The sequence below is a fragment of the Phycodurus eques genome, chromosome 12 (assembly GCF_024500275.1).
Source record: "Phycodurus eques isolate BA_2022a chromosome 12, UOR_Pequ_1.1, whole genome shotgun sequence".
NCBI lineage: Eukaryota > Metazoa > Chordata > Actinopteri > Syngnathiformes > Syngnathidae > Phycodurus > Phycodurus eques.
The window spans coordinates 5249514-5271532 of NC_084536.1; the positions used below are offsets into that span (position 1 = coordinate 5249514).

Genomic DNA, 22019 nt, shown 5'->3' on the forward strand with positions numbered 1-22019 from the left:
CTTACACAGTCTTACAGGTTGAGGGCGGGCCTTATTTACAGACATAAAAACAACAACAACAATATTATTGTTTATTGTGATAGTTTTCAGGAAAATATATCGTCCTAAAAAAATTATCGTGACAGGCCTATTTCACATCTCAAATAATTAGATGATGTCAGTGCCAGTGTGTGGTGTGACATGTAAACTACTTCTGGGCAGAAAGTATTAGGTGTTAAACTTCACACACCTGTCCCGACATTGGGGAATACCCTTACACACAGATGCAGTTAGGGCTCTGATACAACATCCAGATCTTGCAAATCAACCTCCCTTGTGGAGTTTGTATGTTCTCCCTGTACTTGCATGTTTTTTTTCCCGGTTTCCTCCCACATTCCAAAAACATGCATGTTAGGTTAGACTCTAAATTGTCCTTAGGCGTGAATGTGAGTATAAATGGTTGTTAGTCTATATGTGCTGGCTGGTAACTAGTCCAGGGCTGGTAACTAGTCCAGGGTGTGACGCGCCTCTCGCCCAAAGTCACCTGTGACCCTAATGAAGACAAGCACAAAAAAAATAGAAAGATGAATGGATGGATGGATTTTATATGTTGCCACTGCTTAAGTGGTAACATCACTGTCTTCATTTTTACTGCAGACATCAGAGTTGGGGGTGACGGAGCATATAGAAGGCGACCCATGTAAATTTGCGCTCTGGGCCGGGCGAACCCCCTCCTCGGACAATAAAACCGTACTGAAGGCAAGTAGACAACGCATACACAATATGTATAGTAAACAATGTCGGGTAAATGTCATGGTTCTCATGCAGGCTTCCAGTGTAGAAGCCAAACAGGAGTGGATAAAGAACATCAGGGAGGTGATCCAGGAGAGAATGACTCATCTGAAAGGGGCCCTAAAGGAGCCAGTTCAGCTACCCAAAACGGCAACACTCACCAAACCTCGCAATAATACCAAAAGGTAACTTAAAAAAATACAACCTTGAATTCAATTTGAATGCTTGTCAGTTCATCACAAAATACCACAGCAATCCCCTGATGGCCTACAAATAGTGGCTGCAAGTAGCATATCGATAACGTCTGATCAGATGTTGGCAAATGATTTAATCTCCAAGAGAAATGCATTTTATTGAATAACTATTTATCGGGAGAGATACGTTGCAGACCCACCCGCGACAGGTGAAAAATCTGTGATATAGAGAGAATGTTTATATTTTTTTTAAATGTAGTTTTACTCCTCCCACACATTTTAAACACACCTGAACTTAATAAAACACACTTTTTAAAGTATTCCTTAGAGACTATTCTCACTCTCCTGCAGTCAAGAAATGGGAAACTATCGTATAACATCACTTTGAGGAAACAAAAAGAAGAAGCCTCCTTAGCGCGCACTGTTGTCCAAATTATCCTTGGTTTAAACTGTTTAATTTGTCACTCCTTTGAAGTTAACTCAAAGATTGACACGTAAAAACCAAACAGAATTAAACATTGTACACCAAAATGACCAATTCATTTGACCAATGTCTGCTAGCTTAATGCTACCATATAGTTATAAAAAGGGCTAATCGAAATGACCATACTATAGATGTTACGTGACTTAGCAACCTTCAAATAACTGCAACTTTAACACACAAAGCAGAAACACATACAAACAGATCATACAACATTACTCACAGGCATACTGTATTCTCTCTGCTCTGTGGGAATGACTGTTACTGCAGTTTAGTAGGGGACCTTCTCTGCCTCTTTTTCTTGCTCTTAATTAGGTTGCAGTAGATCTCAGTGCTGCCCGGCATGTTCCGGGACCACATGATACTATAGTGAAGGCTGACTTGGCTGTACACTGTAAAAACTCATTAAAAAAAACCTATAGCTTAAAATTCTGGGATATACAGCAGCAGAGGCACAAAAGACGACCCGTGATATAGCTTGGTTTCACTGTGTAGTGATTTAAATTAGCAGTCAAAAGTTTTGACACACCTTCCCAAGTGATTGAATGAGAAGTTACGGTATATAATCAAATTTTATATAATCAAAATTATAATCAAAGACGACACAGCAAGCAGCGTCACTATCCACCTTTCTTTTTCTGGACTGTATATCCTCAGTGAATTTCTTGCTTTGATGTTACAGCCGGCATTCCCTTACATGCAGTTTAAGACCGTTACAAAAGCTATTCTTTTCATTTGTGCATGTGTGTTTATGATCAGGGATGGAGGCGAGGACGGTGATAGTCAGGGAGACGGCAGCAGCCAACCGGACACAATCTCCATTGCATCCAGAACCTCGCAGAACACAGTGGACAGTGACAAGGTAAGGAAGCAAGTTCACACATTTGAGTCACAGGCTGTGTTCGGAATAACTCCCTATCCACTCTACAGACAGTGCCCTATATAGTCAGTTTGCCATTTTGGTGAAATGCTGTTCGAATGTTTAGTGAGTATTGGTTATTCATTATATAGTGCCCTCAGTGGATCCCACAATGCATCTAGAAAAGCAGTGAACAATTGATGGTCGCTACAAAAGCAATATGTCCCATGGTCCATTGCACTGATACAGAAAATGTATTTTCTGTTTCCGTGTCATAGTTTGATTTTTGACACGAGACAAAGTAATGAGTTGTGGTGGCATGAAAATATCTTATAGATGCTCATTACACGTGATTCAAAAGTTAGGGATATTGGGCTTTCCGGTGAAATTTCAGCATGAACCTAAAATGTACCTACAACCCAAGACCAAGAAGACTCCTAACAATTGATCATTGATACCTCACTATTGTGAATCTTCAAACAGGAGGTTCTAAAAAGGGAAGTGGCCAGTGAGCTTAGAGCACGGGTGTCAAACTGGTGGCCCGGGGGCCAGATACGGCCCCCCACATCATTTTATGTGGCCCGCGAAACCAGATCAAAACTGCTAATTGTGTTCTGGTGTAATACCATTGAGAGTTTTTTTTTTTTTTACCAATCCCCCTTTGAAAGGAAATGTAATAGCTGGAAAATATGTTTTTATTGACTTCTGATTTCAAAACTGGTTATTCATCAATATGTACAGTATATGAGATAATATTTCATTTATATGGGTTCACAGTCATAATCACGATGTGGCTCGTGACAAAAATGATTTTGACACCCCTGGCTTAGAGGGTCACATAAGTGTCATCAGCAGGTTAAAATAGAAATAGAGAGAGACCGGAAGAGTCAGTGAGGCAAAGAAGAGGAAGAACTTGAAAATGTTCATGGATCAAACACCTGTTGTGAATTCTGTAGTTCAGCTACTATCCATCCATTTTCTGTACGACTTATCCCCACTAGGGTCGCGGGTATGCTGGAGCCTATCACATCTAACTGCGGGCGGGAGGCAGGGTACACCCTGAACTGGTTGCCAGCCAATCGCAGGGCACACACAAACAAACAACCATTCAAACTCACATTCACACCTACGGGCAATTTAGAGTTGTCAATTAACCTACCATGCATGTTTTTGGGATGTGGCCACACAGGCGAGGCCAGATTTGAACCCAGGTCCTCTTAACTAGTTCAGCTACTACTACTACTAAAACTACTGAAACACAGGACTGTTAGACATGCATTCAAAAGTTTAGACAGGGTCAAATTAAGTTCACATGTAAAGATTATCGTACATTATAGCTTCATCCTGAAATTTCACCCTCAAGCCCAGTACGCATCAGCTTTTGTGAGTAGTGTAAGTAGAACAAAACATCAACAACACAGATGGACATAATGGGCTTTGTATTAATTGTGTAAATTACATTAGTCTCAAAACAATATAATATTTTTGTTGGTTTAATATTTATTACGGAAGGTCGACCAGCGGATGTAATTCTGCAACAGCGATGACTAATTAGTCGCTCACCCGAGTGAATAAACTATATAGTCCACAATATAAAAATCCCAATATAGAATTAGGTTGTATTAAATGAGTGAATGATTAGGAACTTCAATGTGAAAGTCAAAGTTGGTGCAGTGCATGTAAAAAAAATAAATAAAAATGTACCTACAAATTGCTGCCTGGCCACTACAGGGTCTCCCAGGCAGCTACGAAGGGCAACAGCAGGGAGTGTTTATGTTCATTGAGAGGCAGGAATGACTGTAGTGATGGCTGCATGCGCAAGCGCTTGTGTGAGTGTTTAACAGTTATATCTATATGAGCGCAGAAAGACGCCGCTGGCCATGAAAAACCTGTTGGTTGTGTACCGCCGTCTCTCAGGAGGCTTCCTATCAAGCAGCCTCTCATGTTCAAGTAAGAGCGCCATTAAGCAATTGGTTATTTGGGTGTACAGTAGCTCATGAAGCATGTTTCTAGTTTATTGTTTCATTTTGCACTTTTAAGAAACAAATTTAATGCATTTGTCCATTTGTGAGTCCCCCGTAGCTAAGTCTTGGTTTTCTGTGGTACATTTTGTCAGTGCAGTTGAGTGATGGTTGAAACTTTGAATCAGAGCTAGGCATGCGGAAGTTGAGAATTGCTCACAGTGATGGATTGAAAGGTCAGCAGTCATTTTTTGTCTGGCAACCTTTACTTGTGAACATTCAGCAAACCTTAAAATGGATAGATTTTATTTATTTATTCTTTAAGTCACAGCACACTGGTTGGGAGTCGTATTTTAATGTACTGTGACAGCTTTTACTTAAATTAGAACTGTGCAACATGGCACAAGTCATCATGTCACGTGTGTTTTTGTTGATCCGCTTTAATTGCAACCATGTGGCAAACCTTAAGTGTCAGTTTTTCAACAGCGTTTGATGTGGCAGGAATTTATACACTCCGATTCCTCAGTTTAGAATTCGATGCATGTAGCTCGTAATAATTTGAAATCATGGAACTCAATGGACAGTTTTGCGATGGAATTTGGTGTTGTAGTATTTTATTTGGTTCGGTTCCACTCAGTAAGGGAATCTTGGTATGTGCAAGCATATCTAGAGTAATTCGCAATGAGGTGTTTGAAGCAGTCATGTTTTGATGGTGTAGTTTAATTGCACACAAGCAGCAAACAGTAGACAAAAATAGACAGTTTCAAAGTGGACGTGAGTGAGGCAGTGTTTCATTCGCTCTGATTCCACTTTTTGTTTTTGCATCCTTTAAGGTACTGTAGTCCTCCCAGATCTATGCAGCATGACAGTTCACCATGTCATATACAATACAGGGATCTCATTTGATGTGTCCAACGTCTGAGACGCACAAAAATTAGCAGGGACGTATGAAGCATATTCATTCTGCGTCTTTAGACGCATTGTTTAAAACCCGCCCTGCTTTTGTATGGGTGTGTGTTGGTGATGAGCTTCCACACACAGCGAATCAAGAGTACGAATCCTGTCTTGGTGCTAGCCAATCAAAGGCTGAGTAGGGCGATACATTTTCATTGTTGTGGTAACACCCGGCGTGCTGCTCACGATGCAACAAGCAGCTAGCAGAACGGCGTCTGCTTCGTAGATGCATACAACTGGGACACAAATTAACTGTTTATTACATTTGTTTGTATGTGCCCTGCGATTGGGTGGCAACCAGTTCAGGGTGAACCCCACCTCCTGCCCGAAGATAGCTGGGATAGGCTCCAGCACGCGCGCGACACTAGTGAGGAGAAGCGGCTCAGAAAATGGATGGATGGATGGATGGATGGATGTATTCTGTTTTTATTTATGTTTAACACAATGTCCCAACTTCATTGGAATTGTGGTTGTATATTAAACGTCATTATTTGCATAAAAATCTTTGTCTGGAAGTTTCAATCTTAACTCTGCTAATTGACACATGCGTGCGCGCACTCACGCACACACACACATGCACATACTGATGTCAACCATGGCCACCCTCTGTAGTATTACACAGTGTGGCCTTTTCATTGTGCAACCCCTCGCCCACACACTGCTTGGCCCTTAAATGTCAGTGCCATAAACACTCATGCACACACATTTTGTGACGCATGTCTTGTCCTGTATCCTGATGCATTTTTGTCCTGTCTTTCATTAAGTCATGGGCGAGGAATCATTTTTCCATCAGGGATCATTTCAGTTTTTAAATAAAAAAAAGTTCTCCGAAATGTATGGGGGAAAGAAATAATATCAAACAAATGTTCATTCTTTGTCATTGTGAGCATTTCTGGGTTAAATGTTATGGCGCTTTTTATAACAGTTCTTCTGAGGTTTTATTTATGTTCAGAATTTCTTTTAAATATATACTGTATAATGGTTGGATTTTCATCAAATTTCTGTCTATTGATTTTCGATTAAACTCAAAATAAATATACCCTGGTACATTTATTTGTACCCTGTATTTAATTGTAAGTTTGTACCCTGTATTTAATTGTGAGTTGGAGCTTATCCCAGCTAACTTTGCGAGAGAGGCGGGCGTAACCCCTAATTGGTCGCCAGTCAAATTAGTGCACATACCTGTGTAGACAAAACAAAACAATTCACACTCACATTCACACCTACGGGCAATTTTGAGTTTTCAATTAATCTAACATGAATGTTTATGGAATTTGGGAGGAAACCGGAGTACCAGTAGAAAACCCACACAGGCACAGGGAGAACATGCAAACTCCATACAGAAAGGCCGGAGCCTGCATTCAAACTCATGACCTCTGAGCTGCAAGGCGATTGGCTGCCGAGCAGTTCAAGATGTACCCCACCTCTCGTCTCAAGTCAGCTGTGATAGGCTCCAGCTCACCCATGACCCTAATTAGGATAAGTACAGAAAATGGATGGGTTTCAAAATAAGAAACAAAGAAAACTTGAAAAAAATCTTTATCTATCGTCATCCATCATTAATTACTTGCATGGCATTTATAACTTGCATGGCGTCCGTGCAGACAGCGAGGGTTAGGTTCCCAATCACTGACAGTGTGAATGTGACTCTAAATGCTTGTCTGTCTCTTTATGTGGCTTGTGATTGACTGACGACCTTTCCAGGGTGTTGTCTGGCTTTTGCCCAAAGTCAGCTTGGTTAGGCTCCAGCTCCCAGAGAGCCTTAACAAGATAAGCTGTATAGAAAATAGTTGGATGGATTGTTTTTATAAATTGAAAATAAATGAAATGATTTTAGTCCTCCTTCCATCCTAACATTAGGGAAGAAATAGAATCAAACAAATTGTTATTATTTATATATTATGACTTTCTGGGTTCAATGTTTTGGAGACATTTTACCAGTTTGTCTGAGGTTGCACATCCTGTGTGACAGTGACATATTGCCTAACTTGTCTATTACCATTCATGCATATCGAGTTAATTCCTTCACGAGTTCTGTGTGTTCAGTGGCCCTCTGGCAATGAGAGCGTCTTTCTTGGAATTGTGATGGCTCATTTTAAAGTCATTAGAAAACCTCCTCTGTTGTCTTCATAAAAGGATTGAAGAAGTGGAAAAAAAAGAAATCCAGATCCAAATGTAATTATATTCATTTAAACAACATTTCAGACGAGGTTATCTCAGGACAGCTGCAAAGCAGCACAACTCGAGTGCTAGGCCACCTCATTTCATCACGCCTTTTGTATAATGTAGTCATATATAATGTTTTCTATTTAGCTGTCTATTACAGTAAATAGGCTTAAAATTAAATCGAGAAAAATAATAGTTTAAAACAGACTTGATTTCATAATCCCTGATAATGGAGTGTACTTGGAGGCTTTGTCAGAGGAAAAGCTAAAAACTGTTGCTGGATCTTATGAAGGGTTTTTAAAGATCACGTAGCACCGCAACACGTTGAAAGACTCCAAACTGAATGATAGCAGCACCACGCTGGCATAGTCATATGTTCCATTGTGTGTGTGTGTGTGTGTGCAGGGTGGGAAGCTACTGTTTCTGGTAGTTGTTGGAAAACTATTTTTTTTTCTTTGTTTGAGTGGAGAGTTGCTCCATAGCAGGGAACATTTTAAAGTAAAACACAATCTGTTCCAGATTAAGATGCAATTTTCAAATTCAAATAATGTCTAGAGAAATAATCTGTTCCACTCTGGCCATCATAAAAGCTTTACAGATGATGTTTCAAGCAATGTTTTAATAGTTTTAAGCCAGTGTTAGGGTGTCCAACTAAGGTATCAAGTCAGTTTATGAATTTCAAATGAGGGTTTGGGTCTCAATTGAGGTTTTCAAACCAGGGTTCACCTTTCAAAGTAGTGTTTCCAGCTAATTTTATGTTTTTAAGATAAACCGTTTTTCCCCCGATACATGAAGGCTCGTATATAGTCTGTTCAGCCGTCATACTCAACGTCTTCGTTTATCATAAACACTGTATTTGGCAACGGATTCATTGCTGCCGCTTCCGCCATTCACGTTTACATCGCAGCTGGTGAGTGCACGAGGTGCGTTCAGGGACACTGCGCAAATGAGACTGAATGTGTTGTTTTGTAAACATTTATTACAAGGAATGTTATTATTTTTATTATTAGAATGCTTTAGTTAAAACGCTGTATGATCATACTGTCGTAAAATTAAATTTTTGTTTTGTAATATAAGAATAGATCAGATCAAATATTTTCTTAATATAGTCAGCAAGTGCTGCGATGAATGCAAAGTTATCAATGTTCTTTCACCACCGTTCCTGTCATACTGCGCTGTGTTTTTGTTTGCAAATTAAGAAAAAATGCCCCATTTTTGTTTTAATTACTCGTTAAATAAAGACCATTCAATATTTTTCCTCATGTTTTTGAGATTGTAGGGTGAAAGCTGCAGCTGGCTACTAGTGAGGACTGAATGGGTGGCAAAACAATGGGAACATGAAATGCCAGTATTTTGAGGGTAATAGCCCGTCATCAATATATTGAGAGAGACCAAAAAAATGAAGTGGTTCATTTTTGGAACAGTGAACTGAACTTTTTTTTCTAGTTCACGTAGAAAAATACTTTTCCCAACAAAGATGTTATTTGCATACAGGGTGCTTAAAGGTTTTGCTCAGTAAAGTCACTGTGTGACATATGCCCAGTATACTACCATCTGATCTGTAAGTGGGTAAACTTTGAGTCATGTAGGTGGAAAACAAATGTGGTCAGAAAGGACTCATGGGTAAAATGGATTACGTACCCAAACAAAAGAGGGTTTCTGAGGGTACTCGAGTTAGTTAGTTCGAGCTCTCGGTGCCATGAGGCACACATAGGTTGCAATTGCTGTTTCTGTAATCTGTATGTTTTTACGGGAGCAGGTGATTGACCCACTGCCCAACCCCAGCACCTGGCATTCCTCGGTGGTCTCCCATTCAAGTACTAACCAGGACCAGCCATGCTTAGCTTCCGAGATTGGACTAGATCGGGCATTCTCACGGTACTGCTCAGGGGGATACTTGAGTACAGTACTAAAATATTCAATAGCTGCAGCCCTACATTCATTCAACTACATTCAATATAAAGTGCTGTGAAAACGTATTGTCCCTCTTCTCAAATTCTTATATTTTTTTGCATCCCCACTTTAACATTTACGATCATCAAACAAATGGAAATATCAGACAAATAAGTGAATTTAAAATGCTGTTTTTAAATGGTGGTTTCATCTATTAAGGACAAAAAAAAATATTCAAAGTTACTTGAACCTGTGTGAAAAAGTAATTACCCCCTTTGTTAAATCATGAATTAATTGTGGCTAATCACAATTTTTGGTTAATTTTCACTGATCACACCCAAGCCTGATTACCTTCAATCAAGAAATCACTTAAACAGAATCTGTCCCGACAAAATGAAGTTGGACAAAAGATCTAAAAAAGCTGCAACAAGACGACACGATTCAAATAAATTCCAGAACAGTCGAGAAATAAACTGACTTCTATCGGTCTGGAAATGGTTACAAAAGCCATTTGTAAAGCTAAATTGATATAGTTATTTTTATTTTCATATACTCCTCCCTTAACACGCAAAATGTATCACGTGTCAATGTGGCAGATACAATCCTGGATGCGCCTGGTTAAGAGTTAGCAATAAAACTCAAATAACATGACTCTATGAAAATACCAAATCACTTGTTGTGTTTTCCAAAGTTTTAAATTTATTTTGTTTTCCAGCAAAATCAAAGAAAAGCCTTATATTAATTTTTACCCCCCCCCCCCAACCCAGATTAGCCTTAATATTATTATTTTTGCTGCCCCTACCCAGGATTTGTGTTTTATTATCTTGCAAAAACAAAGAAAAGGCTGTTTTATTTATATTTTGTCCCTCCCCCCACATACCCCAACACACACACATCCATCCATCCATCCATTTTCTGAACCGCTTTTCCTCACAAGGGTCGCGGGAGTGTTGGGGCCCATCCCAGCTATCTTCGGGCGAGAGGCGGGGTACACCCTGAACTGGTTGCCAGCCAATTGCAGGGCACATACAGACAAACAACCATTCACACTCACATTCACACCTACGGGCAATTTAGAGACTTCAATTAACCTACCACGCATGTTTTTGGGATGTGGGAGGAAACCGGAGTGTCTGGAGAAAACCCACGCAGGCAAGGGCAGAACATGCAAACTCCACACAGGCGGGGCCAGGGATTGAACCCCGGTCCTCAGATCTGTGAGGCAGACGCTCTAACCAGTCGTCCACCGTGCCGACACACAGACACACACACACACACACACACGCGCACAGACACACATTTAGTAATTATGACAAAAACTAAGAAAAGCCTTTTGAGGGAAAATAAATGTAATTTTAAGGACCGAGGGGGGGAACTTGTTATCGGACAACATGCGCATAAAACGATTTGGCCTGTAATCTGTTTTGCCATCTCTGGTCAAAATTGATAGGGGTTTTGCTTTGACAGGGGCGAAAGGCCACATTGCGGGACATAAAGTCAACATAAAGTCATCCAAACTTCGTGCAAACTGTAAGGAAGTAGTAGGAAGTTGGAGTATGGCCAGTAGAGTTGGTTTTGTCTCAGTGCACGAAGTCCACCTTGTGTTATGGTCTTCCTTGAAATGGCTTGCACGTGTTCTCATGAATCAAATGCATTCAGTGTATCGCAGCAACCATCTGTTGGACTTATGACTGTTCTATCTTTCACACACACACAGTAGCAGAATGCCGCTTCCGTCACACACTCCAGCTGTTTGTTCATCAAGCAAGCGAGTGAGCATGAGGGCGTGTTTGTGCGGCCAAAAGTGGTGGCTGGTCATAGAAGGCGAGAAACGACGCAGAGCGCAGGACATGCCAAAGTGGATGAGATTTAAACTGTTCAAGGAGAGCAGCAGAGTGAGTACATGCGCTGGTGCAACTTATGTTCGCTGGCTAGACCGGTAGGCAATGCCGTACTGTTACTCTTATACTTTTACTGCATTAGACTTTCCTGTGCTGGAAGTGACAGTTATTGATGAATGAATTTTTGATTTTTGTTTTGAAAAGCTCACTTTGAATAGTTTGTGACAAAAAATAAACAGGTGTATCATTTGGTATACTAAATGAGCATTTAAAACATTTCTGTGACCATCTTTTAGTCATATACATTTAGTGTGGAATCATCAAAGACACATTTTCCATCATTTGTAAATATGCTGTGTGCAAATTTGAGTTTTCATATATTTGCATCATTAAAATGAGTGGGGGGGGAAGGCTTTTTCTGCACTCAAATTTCCACACTTTGCATTTTGCGTACAAAGTTGCCAGGGTAAGTGTTTTAAGTCGTACTGGAAAAAAAACAAAAACGTTTAATCATTGATTACGTAGACTAACGTGGATCATAGCGCCCTGTTGACATTCACTTAGTGTGTCGTAAAAGTGCACGGCTGGTGGGACGGCGTCATGCATGCGTGTGTGTTTGTGTGTGTGATTGAGAGGGCGATTAATGGTTAAACAGGGCGTGTGTGTACGCGCCGGGCAGGACAGGCGCAGAGACAGGAAGCGAGCCATTAGCCACAGCCGCTGCAATACATCCTGAGTGAAATCTGAGCATCCAGATGGTTTTGCCTTGGGGTTTGCCCTTTTTCGCAGCAGTCTTTTTGACATGGTAACAGTAAATGGTCAAATACATAAAGTTAAGAGAGAAAGTTTGCAATGTTTTGGTGGGAATCCAGATAAAAGTGCAGCTACAATACATGTATGTGTGTGTGCATTTGGGTGTTTGACTGTCAAACACCCAAATGCAAAATGAGAACACACACAGGCAACTACGGTAGGCCAAAACTCACGTCCAGATGCTCAGAAGCACACGAACCAGCTACATTATTCATGTCACTCACTAGACAACGCCCCTTAAAAGCACATTGAACACAAAAGTTGTAGTTGTGACTTTCGGTTTGACTCAACACACAGTAATTACACTTTATAAAACCAATTTAATTCTCTGCATTCTATTTCATTATCTTTTCGATTTTTCGTTAGAAAAAGGAGAGGGGTTCGGGCCTGGAATGGATTATTGGTATTTCTATTCATTTCAAGCCAGAATGTTGATTTGACATATAAGTAAACTGATTTATGGGCTTGTTCACAGAGCGAATTAAACTCGTAAGTCAATGTACTGTTTTATCCATCCATCCATGTGTTTCATGTTAACGTTAAACATCCTCTTATTTTGAAAGGTCTCCATCCTTCAATTATTTTATTTTTATAATCTTTGATTCCCTTTATCAGGTTTGCAAGATAATTTATGTTGGAAATGCCCAAATTATTCTAGTTGATATTTTCCGCTGGCTTTTGAGATGGGCGGATTTGTCATTAATATGCGATATGAATAAGCTTTGCTCTAGTTGGATCACTCATTTTGAGACTTGCATGCTTAAAATGCTGTGTTGCTGAAGTGGGCAGGTACTACGAAACTACGTCACAACTTTAGCGATTTCAAGTCCTGTTGTTGGCAAACAGTTTTGGTGTTCAAAGGCAATTGCATTCAATCGAAAAACTGCATAGATGTCAAACTGTGGGAAAAGAAATATTCTAATGGAAGGGGACATTTAAAGTCCTCACTCATACGTCAGCAGTCTCTCAACACAAAATCAGCTCATGTAAAGGGTTAGCTTCACTGGAAAGCTAGAATGCTAGAATGGCCCTGGTTAGCTAGAATGGCCCAGCCAATCACCTGACTTGAATCCAATTGGAAGATTTATGGAAAGAACTGAAACGCAAGGTCCATAAAAAAAGCTCACGGAATCCTCAAGTTTTTAAGACTTCTTGTGCGGAGGAATGGGCCAAAAATCACACCAGAGCAATGCATGCGACTAGTTTCTCCATACAGGAGGCGTCTTGAAGCTGTCATTGCAAACAAAGGCTTTTGTACAAAGTATTAAATGAATACCAGTTGGTATGTTCAATACTTTTTCTCTGTGTCATTTCACATTATTACACACTGAGCTAATTTGTTCTACTTTTTTTAATATGTATGGGTTACTTGGGTTTTTCCCAACATCTGGTGAAATTTTCATGTCAATAGCACCTTTGGAAATATATGTAGTGAGAAAATTGGTGATGTGTTAAAAACTTATTTCAGCCGGTGTGTGTGTGTGTGTGTGTGTGTGTGTGCAGACACGTTATCCCTAACTTGTTAAACCTGAAGGTGGCATAAAACATTTGCACAGTCCTAATTTAAGCTGTGGCACACACAACTGTATAAAAATAAATGTTGATGAAAATGTGTTGTCAGTCCAGACAAAACAGACTTCCTGTTGAGCTGTTTTCAAGACATTGTTGCCTCTGTGGTTTCTAAAGCCTCATTTTAGTTTTCTTCTGATGCAATCGCGTTGGAGTTGCGACATGCAGCCAATTTCGGGCACACTGGTTTTCTTTTTCTTTTATTTTCTTTCTTTTTTATACTTTTTTCCATCCGTGCAATTTTAGTGAGTTGGAAAGGCTGAGGTTTGATACGTCATGTGTCGTAACTGCTCTCAATGGCTCCTTCAGTTATCATTGCTACTGCTTTTCTAGTTCTTTCACGTTGAGCACTTTTGGAAGGTGTTGCTATGATAGACACAAGTGGCAAATGTCTCCAGTGTTTCTTTGTTGGAAGATGTCTTAAAATTGTACACCACTGACTGAGGTTATGAGGGGTTAGGGTTAGAACAATTCCTGCCCAGTGCTAGTCCCCCCGGGCAAGTGGAGGTTTGTGAACCCTTAATAACGTTAGACATTGTGGTTAGGGTTACAAATATAGATGGTTAATATTGGGGTTAGGGTTTGGAAAACATTCCAAATGTAGCATTTTAGGTTGCAATATGCATCCCATACCAACGGGGCATTGTGACCCCAAACCATTAGGCCTTTTTAACCAACCAGAAAACGAAAGCCCTGAAGAAAGACGCCCCTAGGAAAGGTTGTTCAAACAATGGCCAGTTGAAGAAAATGCAAACTGATAGTGGCGATATACTACACAAAAAAACAACACGTCAGATAACATACTGCAACAATGCACTGTAATGTCTTAAATAGGAACCTGGTTTTGTGAAAAAGTCACTATTTAGTTTGCGAGCTGGCGAAAGTAGAGTAAAAGAAAATATTAATAATATTTCATGTACGGAAATGTACATGTTTTTCATGTACGGAAATAGACTATTAACATTGATGTAAAAAGGGAGTGTAGATGATACGGTTTCTTCCTTCTTGTCCTCATTGACATGCTACCGTTGCTGCGCTAACTTTGTCAATTTTTTTTCTTCACACTAAACCTCTCAAAAAAGTGAAAGACATGCCCTGTCAGCAATAATGTGATACTTGCGGGGTGCAAACGAGATCCATGCGCCACCGCATCTGGTCACGTGACTGTCTTGCGGCAGCTGTGGCGATGGGCAACATGGGCTGTCCCACACTGTGAGGTCATAGTGGGGAAAAACACGTCATGGTTGGCGCAGCTAACCCAGACCGTCCCAAGCTTTTCGGAAATCCCCCCTCCAATCTGTCGCGAGAGCTCATTTATTCATTCATATGCTTGTTGCTTTTGCTGATAAACAAAAACTAATTTAGCAGCAAACTTACTGCATCAAGGAATAACCCAAGCATGTGTGGTGCTAGTTCAAAGGCTTGCTGTGCATAAAGCCACTATTCCAATAAGTAAAATCAATGGTGTGATTGTGCAGCGAGCAATTTCATTCACTGTGCTGCTGTCACGCTGCACCCTCGAAGCATATGACCCTCACACGCTGGTGGCGCGCGGACATGTGCTTCCTGTTGTACACAATCACATGATAGCTAACAACAACCAACGCCTACCGAGAGCAAACACAAGTGTTTGATCAGACTTGAAGCTGGAAAAGAAAATTGAAGATAATTCTTGAATGTTGATGCTCTCTTGGTCTTGACTACAAAACGATCAACTTTTTGTGATGTTATTGGAGACTTTTTGGAGACTCTGAGACCTTCAAAGCGGGAGCTCTTCACCCCGCCGCATCCAGACAGCAAATGAATGGCGCTTGTTTAACTTCACACCTGTGTCCCGGCCTTCCTGCATTGTCTTGAAGTGCTTTTCACACAGAATGAGACTCCACTGCAAAAACTCAAAATCTTATCAAAAATATTTGACTTATTTCTAGTCAAATCTAACCTAATTACCTTAAAATAAGACTCATCACCTTAAAAAGTAACTTGTTTTTTGACAATTTTCCTTTTTTCCTTTGTTTCAAGCAGAAGCGTCACTAGGTTTTATGGCAAGGGGGGGCTTAGCCGCCAGGAGAGTCACAGGATGTGACTGAATGTAGCGTGGGAGCACAAAATGTCACAAACAGCTAACGAAGCCTCGGAAATTGCTTTGTAACGTTTTTGGATATATTTTAAAACAGTTTGTAGTGTAGAAAAGGCTGACTTTGACATGCAGTGTAAAAAAGGACCAGACAGAATCCATCCATCCATTTTCTGAGCCACTTCCCCTCACGAGGGTCGCATGCGTGCTGGAATCTATCCCAGCTATCATCGGGCAGGAGGCGGGGTATACCCTGAACTGCTTGCCAGCCAATCGCACGGCGCATACAAACAAACAACCATTCGCACTCACATCCACACCAACGGGCAATTTAGAGTTGTCAATTAACCTACCACGCATGTTTTTGGGATGTGGGAGGAAACCGGAGTGCCCGGAGAAAACCCACGCAGGCACGGGGAGAACATGCAAACTCCACACAGGCGGGGCCGGGGATTGAACCCCGGTCCTCAGACCTGTCAGGCAGACGCTCTAACCAGTCGCACACCGAATCAAACGATAAAATAAATGACTGCATGTAGACCTTTTTCCAGAGCCTCACCAACATGTTTCCTCTGCCTAATTTACTACATAAATATGTATCATGGGCAGCACAGCATTGTAGTGATTAGTGTGCCCTCTCCGTGCTTGCGTGGGTTTTGCTCTGGCTACTCCAACTTCCTCCCACATTTCAAAAACCCTCTTCTCAGGTTAATTGAAGACTCTTAAATTGTCCATAGATGCAAGTGTTTTTTTGTTTATATTACACTGTGATAGACTGTCGGCCAGTCCAGGGTGTGCCCTGCCTCTCACACAGTTACATGAGATTAGCTTTCGCTTTTTGACCCTAATGAGGCCAAGTTGTATGGAAAATAGATTCATGAATTGCGTATTTAAGGCTTAAAATGGATTATGCAAAGTTAGTATAAATCCACAGATTAGCTTGTAGTGTTTGTACATTAGGTTTTAGGATTTAACATATAAGAACATGTAGAGGTTGCTTCAGCCAGCCAGAATAAGTACAAGACACTCACTTAGTCTTGTTGTTGTCAGGTATAAAGTAACCTGCAGCTGTAGAATAGCTAGGCTGGCTGTTGCTATGCGACCTTAAGCCCGGCAAAGAGTGCCTGCATGCACGCATTAAGAAGTGCACATATATATACACACTCAATGTTACATTTTTAAAAGAGACGCAAATGATTACAATCCTTACTGTGTTTTCAGACACTCTCTGAGAAGTAATCATTAGCTTTTCATCTTGTTAGCTGTGTTTGCAATTAGACAAGTGTCCTGCTCTGTAAGTCTGCGTGCACCACATGTGACTTTGCAAGCACTCCAAAGACGCCGCAGAGCTTCTTGTTTTCTTATTTTTCAAGAAGCACATTTGTTTGGCTGTGTTGCTTGAACACGGCGGACTCATTTCCCGTGTAAACATTGATGCTAGTCATGACTTAAGGCGTTAAGGTGACAAGACACATGAACATCGGTAGCAGCAGCATATTTTGCCCTGCTCCTGGGTCATAAAATGTGTGTCTGAAATGCATGCCAAAACATCAGGGAGAGCTGTAATACTGAAATGTAAGACCATTTCAGCCATTCAGATGCCTGACTAAATTCCTTGCCACACAAGTCACAATCCAGTATATGCGCAACCTACTTTCGCATTTGGCAAAACAGGTGAAAGCACTTCCTTTTTTCTTTTCTTTTCTTTCTTTCACGGAATGGGACCAACAAACTTATCCACTTGTAGTTGTGGTTTGATGGTGACCAAGTTAAGAACATAACTAGAATGTCACTCAGTAGAGTGAACGCCTAAAAAACAACACCCAAAAATTCACAATATGTCTGTCTGATTTATTTTATTGAAAAAAAAGACTTGCCATGCAGTACCCTGGACTGGTCGCCCGTCAACCACAGGGTGATTATAAGTGGCACATTGAGGGGCAATCAATCACATGCCAAGTCGGCTATGTGGACCACTTCCCTGCAGATGTGATTTTCTATTTCTACTGACTGTGGGCGAAAGGTGGACTGGAGGGTAATTGTTTTGTTGTTGTTGTTGTTGTTGATTTGGGGGTCCGGGGGGTTACATAACTGCTTGAAAATAAAGATTATTTTAATAATTATTAATTTGTCGATTATTTTTTTCGATTAATGACTTGGAAAACGAATGTTTTTAAAAAAAAAACATATTTCAAGCTGCAGAAAAAGCACAAACATAAATCGATTACGATTCAGTTTTTGGTTTGGTACGTAACATTTTGCCAGTGTCTTATTTTATTTGCCAGTGTCTTATTTTGATTAAACATAAATAGAATCAGTCTGCTTTCATGGTGGACAACAGAAATCTGAGAATATTTACAGTTGTAAGGCTGAATTTCTGAGGATTTGGACAATTTTTAGTTAAGGTCTCAATGATTAATCGATAATCAAAATAGTTGTCGATGAATCAGATGATTGATTAGTTGTCGATGAATCGATTAGTTATTGCACCTCTTAAGTCAGCTATTTTAACAACAACACTACCAATGCCATTTTCTAGGTGGACTATAGACGGTACTGGATGCCAGTCAATCGCAGGGCACTTGCGAATGGAGTTTAATGTGGGAATCAACCTCTCACCAAGTTTGCTATGTGATTTACGACATTATCAGTGACATATTCAATCCCATCTGACACCATTCATTACCCGCTAGACAATCACAGTGAGATTGTGACTGGGGCATTGAGATAGATTCAATCCCTCACTGAGCTCTGTAAATCACTACTATAATGACATTTTCACATTTCAGCTCTCTGTGGGGAAGGGGGGGGGGGTGGGGGGGGGGAGCCGACTGTACTGGTCACCACTCTATAGCAGGCTGATTGTTGTAGTCCGCTTTGTGAATCGCTACACAACTCACTACCAGTTCATCTTTTTTTCTGCATTGTTCTGTTTTCTTTGTGTCTGCAGCTCTCTGGTGGTTGCGAGTTGACGGTGGTCCTGCAGGACTTCACGGCAGGATGTAGCAGCGAGATATCCGTCAGCACTGGTAAGTGTGCCCACGTCCTCGCCAAATTGTGATTATCTGTTTTCTTCTGGACGACTATTTCTGTCTGTCTCTGTCGTTTCCAGGCCAGACGGTGGAGCTGCTGGAGAGGCCCAGTGAGCGGCCTGGCTGGTGTCTGGTCCGGACCACCGAACGCAGCCCGCCTCAGGAGGGTCTAGTCCCCAGTTCTACACTCTGTGTGTCCCACTCGCGCTCCAGTGTGGAGATGGACTGCTTCTTCAACTCAGGGAAAGGTAAGCATAATAAGTACAGCAAGCACTTGAGCCTGTTTTAGGTGTTACAATCGTGTGACTTCATATGTTGCATTTACAGGATGAGTCAAAGGTAGTAAATATGAATTGAATATTTTTTAGCATTTTAATTCAGTAGAACTTCTAGGTTCCAACAATGTTTTTCCCCCCATCGGAAATCAATAATGGAATTAATCTAAACGAACAAAATGTGTGTGGCGAAGGTGTGACGTCGCAGATGCTCATCTCATTTTGTAACATTCTTCATTATCACGCAAGTGTAAAGCAAGGTTAAGCACGGCAAAACATAAAAACAATAAAACCTCTTGTGTCCTTGACAAGTGTTATCGGACTGTTCAACAAGATTCTCCCAAATTAAATTTCATGTGAATATATTTCCACACCTCGAGCAAACAAACTCCAGGCTTGTGTCAACTGCAAGTTGACACATAGTTTGCGTGTGCTTGACATCCCAGAGCATGTGTCAATATATCGTTATATAATAATTAATTAGTAATAGATTAGTAGAATATGTGTAATAAGAATATTCTAGTGTATGATATTATGAAGGTGTATTAAGGACACACTGAAAAGAAAATGTATAAATTACAAATTCTTATGACAAAAAAAGTATGTTGTCCTGAATAAAATTTTATTTTTCAAAATAAAATTGTAACTTTATGGGAACAGCGTGGTATTTTTTTCAGGAAGTCTAAATCTGACAATAGCCTTGCAGTTACAAGATTAGTCATTTTAAACTTGCTTTCATTATTCTTGTAATATTCCACCTTTTAAAAAATATTTGACTTTATTCTTGTATCATTAATATAAAATATAATATAAAAAAAGACTTATTGTACGACTACTCCTTTTTTCGTAAAAAATATGACTTCTGAAGAAAAAAATAGAGCTATAGTGTGCACGTATATAAGTGCGGGCGTGCCTTGCTTTTTTTTTCATAACTCCAGGCAACTTCCAGGTAAGTTTACCTATACTGACTCCTGTTGTTGCACATGGGACCTTACAACATTTTTATGTCTGTCATGCTTGCGTGCGAAAGAAATTGAGTTGCCACCTTTACACACTGAGAAAATGTTGTTCAGTGTTTCCCACAGGACCGGAAATGTATTTGTTGTGGCGGGTATCCGGCTTGTCTGCAACAAGCAGTCGCACAGGACTAAACAGGTCATTTCTTTTATATAATTGTAAAAGACATTGGAAACATATGCTTGTTCAAATAAAAGCAAAGCATAACAAAAGGCATGCGTGTGTTTACATGCATTCTCTGTATTCTGTTTTTTTTGTTTTGTTTGTTTTTTGTTTTTTTTTACTTTTCATAAATGATGTACTGAAATTAATGTAACAGCATCATAACTTTAATTTAATATCAGCATACATGTGGGGTTTGGATTAAGGGAAAAAACAAACAGGCTGATTTGAATATAAAAAGTTTCCACAATTTCCACGCAGTAAAATCCCAAATTTAATTGTGGGGAAACCGTGTTGTTGCTTTGTTTACTAAATTAAATATAAATGAACATTAGTGTTGTCACATTTTTACCCTGTGAGAGATGTCTTTTTCGCGCTCTATCATGCCTTACAGACAAGAATGAGGGCATCTCAGTCACAGGCACATATACACACTTTCCCCTCACTATGGGAACATCTGTAATTGTACTGACTCAGTGATTAATGAGCTTTTCTTTTAAAATGAACAAGTTCAAACTGTAATTAACCCTGAGGAGTCTGCTAATGACAAAGGAGGTGTGTGTGTGTGTTTTGTGCATGCTGTGTCTCATGACTTAGTGCGTGTGTGATGAGTGTGAAGACTGCAAGTTTGAGGGATACAGATTGTATTTCCCCTCGTGGAGTGACTACTTTATCATGAAGCCACTGAATTTACACTTTTCAAATAATGTGCTAAGTTTCGTAATGTCAGAAGCTAACATTTGTCTGATGCTAATCTGTGCATCCACCTAAACTAAATGCAGGGCTGCTTATCTATTGGCTTTGAAATTGCAGTGTTTCAGGGAGTGTCGTCTGGCGGCCGGCCGGACTGTGGCCGTGGCTGGGAATCTTTGCCCAGCTGCCAAGTCATGGGCGGAGAAACCCTATGTGGAGGCGGTATTATGTGAACGAGTGGAATGGGCATTTCCCTTTTAAGTAGTTGCAGGATTCACTGATTTGAGGGAAGTAAAATAAAAACAAGTACATAATAAAATAATAATGAAAACAAATCTTGGAAGGTTATCAAAACTGGAAAAGCCAAACAACCATATATAAAACACACATTAAGTACATTTAAACTTATAAAAGTCTACTTTTTAGTTTTTCTTAACTCCTGTTCTCATTCTCTCACTGTCATGGGAGACTGTTGTACAACGTCAATTCCAATGAAGTTGGGACGTTGTGTTAAAAACAGAATACAATCATTTGCAAATCATGTTCGACCTATATTTAATTGAATACACTACAAAGACAAGATATTTAATGTTGAAACTGATCAACTTGATTGTTTTTAGAAAACAATCATTAACTTAGAATTTTATGGCTGCAACACGTTCCAAAAAAGCTGGGACAGGGTCATGTTTAGCACTGTGTTATGTCACTATTCTTTTAACAACATCCAATAAACATTTGGGAATTGAGGGCACGAATTGTTGAAGCTTTGTAGGTGGAATTCTTTCCCATTCTTGCTTGATGTACTGCTTCAGCTGTTCAACAGTCCGGGGTCTCCGTTGTCGTGTTTTACGCTTCATAATGCGCCACACATTTCAATGGGAGACAGGTCTGGACTGTAGGCAGGCCAGTCTAGCACTCTTTTACTACGAAGCCACGCTGTTGTAACACGTGCAGAATGTGGTTTGGCATTGTCTTCCTGAAATAAGCAGGGGCGTTGCTTGGATGGCAGCATATGTTTCTCTAAAACCTCTATGTACCTTTCAGCATTAATGGTGCCTTCACAGATGTGTAAGTTACCCATGCCATTGGCACTAACACAGCCCCATACCATCAGAGATGTTGGGTTTTGAACTTTGCATCCATAACAGTCCGGATGGTTCTTTTCCTCCTTGGCCCGGAGGACACGACGTCCAGAATTTCCCAAAACAATATGAAATGTGGACTCGTCGGACCACAGAACACTTTTCCACTTAGAATCATT

General features: G+C 40.3%; 1 protein-coding gene across 11 annotated transcripts in view; it reads left to right on the forward strand.

Annotated features, from left to right (window-relative positions):
- kalrna (kalirin RhoGEF kinase a) overlaps nt 1-22019 on the forward strand; it is a 204053-nt gene that overhangs the window by 109877 nt on the left and 72157 nt on the right. For 9 of the 11 annotated variants that reach the window (XR_009769550.1, XR_009769551.1, XR_009769552.1 and 6 more), the window contains 4 exons: nt 637-956; nt 2206-2308; nt 18530-18608; nt 18692-18859. Coding sequence is in view for 8 of the 11 variants with exons in the window: in XM_061691497.1 (XP_061547481.1) it covers nt 637-956; nt 2206-2308; nt 18530-18608; nt 18692-18859 (670 nt within the window). In the remaining 3 variants the exon portion in view is untranslated. The remainder of the gene's footprint in view (nt 1-636; nt 957-2205; nt 2309-18529; nt 18609-18691; nt 18860-22019) is intronic. The other 2 variants (XM_061691498.1, XM_061691505.1) reach the window with 1 other exon arrangement.